We start from the raw sequence: 7,248 nt of genomic DNA, 5'->3' as shown, positions 1-7,248 counted from the left end.
GGCTCCTACCCTCTGTGAAGGTGAGGTCTCTTTGCCCCTCTTTTACTATCCCAGTGTCCCTGGCAGGGTCCAGGATTTTGGTGGGCAGAGAGCTCAGTGGATGGAGTGAATGGGGGCTGGTGATGGTGACAATAGGTTGGTCTGGGCTCCATATAGTAAGTATAAGAGAGAAAAGTGACCCAAGAATGTCATAGTGAGGCCACTCCCGGCGTATGGTGCAGACTTTAAAGAGGCAATAAAAATCATATTCTGTTTGGAGGTGACATAATCGAGTCCTGATGTAGCAAACCAAACTTAAGACCTTTATTAATTAATTTTTTTTTACAAGGTAAGGAATTCTGGATGGTTAGCAAAAAAAAAAAATCTCGTTCTAATGAGATTAGCTTTCTGCAGGAGGAATAGATTTTCCCAAGAGAATACAACACCCTGTCAACACCCTATGGAGAACATATATAAAGGTCCTGGAGAGGCCTGGAAAGTACAGAATCCCAGCTCCTTACTCAACTGCAACCTTCCTTTGCGAACATCATGACCACGCAGTTCTGTTCCCCGATCTTCTCCTCCGGCTCTGCCAAGAGCTTCTGCAGCACGGTTGGTGGCATCTCTCGGATATCTTCCGTCCGCTCCATGGGTTCCTGCAGGGTTCCGAGTCTTGCTGGAGTTGCGGGCTCGGCCTCGTCGGTCAGGCTGGGCCTCTCTGGCCTTGGCAGCTGCGTGCCTGGCTCCTACCTGTCATCGAGGTGTCACCCCTCCGGCTTCCTGGGGAGCGGGGGCTGGCTCTGCGAGGGCTCGTTCAATGGCAGCGAGAAGGAGACCATGCAGTTCCTCAATGACCGCCTGGCCAACTACTTGGAGAAGGTGCGGCAGCTGGAACAGAGCAATGCCGAGCTGGAGTGTCGTATCCGGGAGTGGTATGAGTCCCAGATCCCCTACATGTGCCCTGACTACCAGTCTTACTTCAAGACCATGGAGGAGCTGCAGCAGAAGGTAATGAAGACCTGTCTCTGTCCAGCCAGCACAGAGGGATTTTGGGGGCCTCAGATGGGAACTTGGTTCCTGAGGACATGTGCAGGTTTCTCTAAGACTTGCTTTTTTTGTTTTTGAAGGCCCAGATTTCTCTGTTTCTCACTGGTTGTCTGGTAGCATATTTACAGCCTCTCCTTCTGTCCCTGTCATCCCTTTGATGTTTTAGTTTAGGAAGGGCAGTGTGCCAGGCCTCCACTGGGCACAGAGCTACCCATCTCTTGGCTTATTTGTTCTTCCTGGAGAGAGGGACATTAGCACTTTATTGAACAGGTGTTGAGGCTGCACGTTATTGTATTGTTACCTAGCTGTGCTCAGAGCTTACTCCTTGGCTTACTCCTGGCTCTGTGCTTAGGGCTCACTACTGGTGGGGGACCATTTGTGTGTCTGGAATGGAACCCAGGTTAATGGCATGCAAGGCAAGTGCTCTCCTCTCTGGAGATATTGCTCTGGCCCCATAGAAGTTGCATTTCAGAGGTTTAGTGACTTGCTCATGGTCTCACAACCCTTTTTGTTGAACATAGAACTTGCTTCTAAAGGCTGGTTTCTTCACTCATCCCAATATAGGTAACTCTGGGGGTTACAGGTGCTAGGACAGACACTTGATGATGCCCTGGGGGTTGCCCTGCCAAGGCTCACTTGTCCTCCACTCTGGGACTTAGGGCTCTAGCTGGAGATGCCAAAGATGTAGGTGGTGCCTTGAAGCATAACTTCTATGAGCTGGGTTCCCCCTCCATGTGCCTTGGGCATTTTCCAGCTCAAAGAACACTCTCGTGTTCCCCAGATCCTGCTAACCAAGGCTGAGAATTCCAGACTGGTCCTGCAAATTGATAATTCTAAGCTGGCTGCTGATGACTTCCACACAAAGTGAGTGGGACATATCTCGGCAGGTTATTGCCCTGCTTCTGTGCTCTGTCTTGATGCTCTATGCTTGTTCTGCTACTGTGCTCGATCTTGATGCTCTTGTGTTCTTTCCTGCTGCTTCCATGATTCTGTCCCAGTGCCCTTGTTTTTTTTCTTGCTACTCTAAGCTCTGTCCTGCTCCTATGCTCTGTCTTGCTGCTCCTGTGATCTGTCCTGCTTCTGTGCTCTGTCCCTGATGCTCTTGTGTTTTTTTTTTCCTGCCACAACATTCTGTCTCAATACTCCTGTGCTCTGTCCTGTCATGTTCTGTCTTGTTCATGTTCATGTTCTGTCTTGATACTGCTATGCTCTTTCCTACTCCTGTACTCTGTCTTCATGCTTTGTCCTGTCCTGTTCCTGCACTTTGTCCTTGTGTTCTGTCCTGCTCCCATGTTGAGTCTCTGCTTTGGGGAGGGAGCCAGCAAGAAGGCCACATGAAGTTGTTAGCAGGAAAGCCACATTGCATCCAGACTGTGGGGTAAGGTCCTCAGGGAATTGCTGTTTCTGACCGAAGACTAAGCAGCCTTCCTTGGTGCATAGGTATGAGACAGAATTGAACATGCGACAGCTGGTGGAGGCTGACATTAATGGCCTGCGCCGCATCCTAGATGAGCTGACCCTATGCAAGGCTGACCTGGAGATGCAGGTGGAGTCTCTGAAGGAGGAGCTGCTCTGCCTCAAGAAGAACCATGAGGAGGTGAGGCTGGTGTCATGGAGTCCCAACCCTGACATCTGGGAGCACCCGGAGGCTTTTGAGTGTCACACTTGTGGTAGCCATGCCCACAAGGTTCCTGCTAATGTTCATAGACGGAATTAGATATTTTTTTTTGCATGTTATTCTCCTTTCATTTCTTCCTCACAACAATCCCAGGAGATATATTAGAGTGTGTAACTCCACCCTGGATTTAGGTGTAGCTACCTGAGACCCACCCATTTCTGGGAGGGTCTTGGGAACCAGATATTATGTGTGATCTTACCTGCAAGACCCCGCCCATTCCTGGGAGGGGTCTTGGAAAAGGTAGATAAGCCTTTGAGCCAGGGGTTTCTGGGCTGCTGGGCTCTCTGGCTTTTGGGTCTTTGCCTCTTTTGGTCTTAGACCAGCATGGAGGTTAAAGGGAGATGGCTGAAAGGAGTTAAGATGCAGGACTAGCTAAGAATGGTTGAATGCTTGAAAGGTTATGATGTAGGCCACACACATGTGGTGGATAGGGATGAATAAAGCTGATGCTTCCTGATGCCTGTCTCTGGATGAGTCTGATTCTGCCATTCACTTGGGCCTGGGACCCGCCGGCTGGATAGGGGTTGCGGAGCCACGTGGCCTGGGATGGCAGAGAAAGGCCTCCATCCATCTCCATCCAGCACCATCTTTAATTATTTGACTCTACAGAGTGTTGTTTAATAATGAAAACTAGAAGTCTAGAGAGGTTAAGTCACTTGCCTCAGGTCATCAGGGTTCCCCTGCCTTTGACCCTAAATCTACAACTAGACTCTAATGCCCCCTAGTAATTTTACCTTTCTGGTGTCTGGTCCATTTCCCTATACCCTCTCAAATCCCCACAAAAGGTGAGTATAGATGCATAAAGCTAGGGAGGTCCAGTGGTCTGTTTTATGGGACACAGTTGGCACCTGAATGGGGAAACTGCTCAGTGGAAGCCCCAGTCCAGGATCTTTATCACAGGATCCTACTCTCTGCAGGAAGTCAACACACTCCGTTGCCAGCTTGGGGACCGGCTGAATGTGGAAGTGGATGCAGCCCCCCCAGTGGACCTCAACAAGGTCCTGGATGATATGCGGTGCCAGTATGAGGCTCTGGTGGAGAATAATCGCAGAGACGTGGAAGCCTGGTTCAACACCCAGGTGGGGAGAGGCAGCCATGCCGTGGGTTCCCGGGGGCTCTTTCTTGGGGCTGCTCGGAGCTTTAGGTGCATGGGGCCCTTTCTTGTCTTCCAGACTGAAGAGCTGAACCAGCAGGTGGTGTCCAGCTCAGAGCAGCTGCAGTGCTGCCAGTCGGAGATCATTGAGCTGCGGCGCACAGTCAATGCCCTAGAGATCGAACTGCAGGCCCAGCATGGCATGGTGAGTGTAGGCACCCCCAGAGTCACCAATTATAGTCAAGACCTTATATTGATTCAGAACCCCTGAACCCCTGTTTCAGGCATTTCTGGTGTGAATTCCTTCCCATTGCTAGTTCTTCTCTTTCCCTACAGCGAAACTCTCTAGAATCCACACTGGCTGAGACCGAGGCCCGCTACAGCTCGCAGCTAGGACAGATGCAGTGCATGATCACCAATGTGGAGTCTCAGCTGGCTGAGATCCGCTGTGACCTAGAGCGGCAGAACAACGAGTACCAGGTGCTACTAGATGTCAAGGCACGGCTGGAGTCAGAGATCGCCACATACCGCCGCTTGCTGGAAAATGAAGACTGCAAGTGAGTGACTAGTGGGATGGGAGAATGGAGTGGCATAAGGGAGCCCCTAGACCACATTCCCAGCCACTATAAAGAGACAGGCCTACGAAGCTGTTATTGCTCAGAGAGATCCCTAATCTCTTTCTCATTCCCAGGGTCAGATAGATAGGACAGCAAGCAGGGTCCTTTTCTTGCATGTGAGATCCCTGGGTTCAGTCCCTGGCATCAAACATGGTTCCCTGGGGCCAGAGCAGTGACACAAGTGGTAAGGCATCAGTCTGCCTTGCCCACACTAGTCTAGGATGGTATGTAGTTTGATCCCCCAGCGTCTCATATTGTCCCCCAAGTCAGGAGAGATTTCTGAGCGCATAGCCAGGAGTAACCCCTGAGCTTCACTGGGTGTGGCCCCAAAACAAAACAAATAAATAAAAAAAAATTCCCCCCTAAGACAAACAAACAAAAAACCCCAAACATGGTTCCTGAGGACTGTCATAAATGAACTCTGAGCACAGGAGCAAACTCTGACAGCTGCTGGGTGTGGCCTCAAAGAAAACAAAAAATTATGTGCAAAGTCTCAATTTCTTTCTTTTATTTACAAATTTACTTTTTTTTTTTTTTTTTTGGGTCACACCCGGCGGTGCTCAGGAGTTACTCCTGGCTGTCTGCTCAGAAATAGCTCCTGGCAGGCACGGGGGACCATATGGGACACCGGGATTCGAACCAACCACCTTTGGTCCTGGATCAGCTGCTTGCAAGGCAAATGCCGCTGTGCTATCTCTCCGGGCCCTACAAATTTACTTTTGTGTTTATTTTTGGGTCTCCCAAGCAGTGGTATGGAGCGGGAGAGCAGGAATGGTCATGGGTTTGGACTCAGTTTCCACCATGCTTGCACCTTTGAGCTCTCTCTCAGCTCCTGGCTGCCGTTGTGGTGTAGATGAGCTGGTCCTAGGCATTGTGCCCCCCCATGCATCACTATAATCACTAGTCTTTATTCCCGCAGTCCTAACCTCCCTGCCTTTGGGGATCTCAGAGATCCTGTCAGAGCCTTTTGGATGTCATGCCCACTTGTCTCCCCCTAATTTCCTGAATCCATTTGGCTCCCTAATCACTTTCCTTCCCCAGGCTCCCCGCCCATCCTTGCAGCACGGAGTGTAAGCCTGCCATCAGGGTACCATTCGCCTCAACTGTACCCTGTGCCCCAACTGTGCCCTGTGCCCCGGCCTCCCAGGTCAGCACACAGATCCGCACCATCACCGAGGAGATCAGAGATGGCAAGGTCATCTCTTCCCGGGAGCATATCTTGCCACGAGCCATGTAACTGCCCAGTGAGGGGGACACCATTGAAGCTCCTGGTTCTAAGTGACCCTTCCTGTCCCCAGAAGGGCTCCCCGCTAGCAGGCTTTTCTACTGACCCATCTTACACTATGTTCCTGAACTATGTTGCTTTACTAGATTTCCCCGGAAGTGGACCAATAAAGTATGTTCTTTTGGCATCACAAACTTGCCTGTTTTGTTCTCATGTGGTTGTTTGTAGGGTGTTTGATTGGGGAATGCATAAGGCTGTGGGTTGGGTCTCAGGTCTGTCTTTCTGGCTCTGAGTGGTGGGGAGGGATAGGTTGACTCAGCCAATGGGATAGTGGGCTATTCAGGCCCTGGTCCATGAGGAAAAGCACTGCCCCCTGGGCTCCATAAGTTAGGTCCTGCCATGGGCATCATTGAGGGCAATCCCAGAAAAGGCAAACGCTTGCCAGCCAGCCTGCCTCAATAGCCCGGCTAGAACTGAGGTTCTGTGTGTGGTGCTCATTCTGCCTTTCCACCTGTCCTTAATCTGAGATGTGTTTTATTTTATTTTTTTTTGGAGGGGGAGGGTCACACCTGGTTGTGCTCAGGGGTTACTCTTGGCTCTGCACTCAGAAATAACTCCTGGCAGGCATGGGGGGACCATATGAAATGCCAGGATTTGAACCACCATTCTGAATTGGCTGCATGCGAGACAAATGCCCTACTGCTGTGCTATCTCTCTGGTCCCTGCGATGTGATTTTTTTCTTTTTTTATTAATTTTTTATTTTTAATTATGAGAACAAAGATGCAAAGAAAGAGGACAAGGTAAAGTTACAGTGGAAGGACAATCACCCATAAACAGAATTCTCAGTAGTCCCATTGCTGATATCTTAACTTTGAACTTTCAGCCAAAGAACATTAAGAAAAATAAAACAGAACCCATGTACAATTACTTTGTCCCTCCAGCCCCCAGATTGTAGTACATAATATTTCTTAGCAGCACACCAAGCAATCTAAAGCCATAAAACTTATGTAACTCCTTAAACATTGAAGGCAAAGTACTTTTTTACATTTCCATGCACATGCATATTAGTTTAAGTTAACCTCAAAAGTTTAAGTGGGTTGTTTTTCTTAAGAATTAGAGTCAAAGGAGCACAGTAAAAATGGTGTTAGAGTGGCAATTATTGTTTGCATAGGCCCACCAAAAAATGAGGGACATGGAAAGGAAAAGCCTTGGCCTAAATACAGAGACCTTACCCGTGAAGTATCCTGGCATAAGACCAACTCTAGGCTCCAGGCAAACTAGTTTGTCCAATCCAGGTCATTGTCTGTAGTGCCAATACACTTTTATTTTTCACACAGTCTCTGTTGTTGGTATCATGTTTCTTTATTAAAGATCCTGAAATCTGCATATCCTATATTGCAGTCAGGTTGGTGCAGAGCGTCCTCTTGTTTCCCCTCACAGTTATAGGGCAATGCAGAGAACCCTGTCCTGTAAGCAGGTCGTTGTTGTTGTCAAGTCTTCTTAGTGTTAAGGGAAGTCTCTTTTGAGCAGGTCAATGTGAGAGCCGTGGTAGGGTCTTCCCTTGTAGAGGATTGCTTCCAGGTGTTATAAAAAACCTTGGATGTTTTG

General features: G+C 49.1%; 1 protein-coding gene across 1 annotated transcript; it reads left to right on the top strand.

Annotated features, from left to right (window-relative positions):
* Positions 1-528: 528 nt before the first annotated feature.
* On the top strand, positions 529-5,651 carry KRT36 (keratin 36). Its single transcript, XM_049780018.1, has 7 exons — positions 529-987; positions 1,808-1,890; positions 2,467-2,623; positions 3,622-3,783; positions 3,877-4,002; positions 4,134-4,354; positions 5,456-5,651. The coding sequence occupies exons 1-7, from the start codon at positions 529-531 to the stop codon at positions 5,649-5,651; spliced, it is 1,404 nt and encodes a 467-aa protein (XP_049635975.1).
* The last annotated feature ends 1,597 nt before the right edge of the window (positions 5,652-7,248 follow it).

Source organism: Suncus etruscus, chromosome 1 (assembly GCF_024139225.1).
Source record: "Suncus etruscus isolate mSunEtr1 chromosome 1, mSunEtr1.pri.cur, whole genome shotgun sequence".
NCBI classification, from domain to species: Eukaryota; Metazoa; Chordata; class Mammalia; order Eulipotyphla; family Soricidae; genus Suncus; species Suncus etruscus.
Note: the sequence above shows the minus strand (reverse complement) of the source record. Positions and strands in the feature narration are given on the sequence as shown.

What these genes read in the sequence shown, in the direction of transcription:
- KRT36 (XM_049780018.1), top strand. Translation starts at nt 529, where the DNA reads ATGACCACGCAGTTCTGTTCCCCGATCTTCTCCTCCGGCTCTGCCAAG. An exon ending in TGCAGGCCCAGCATGGCATG is followed by an intron (nt 4,003 to 4,133) that starts GTGAGTGTAGGC and finishes CTTTCCCTACAG; the next exon opens with CGAAACTCTCTAGAATCCAC. An exon ending in CTGGAAAATGAAGACTGCAA is followed by an intron (nt 4,355 to 5,455) that starts GTGAGTGACTAG and finishes TTCCTTCCCCAG; the next exon opens with GCTCCCCGCCCATCCTTGCA.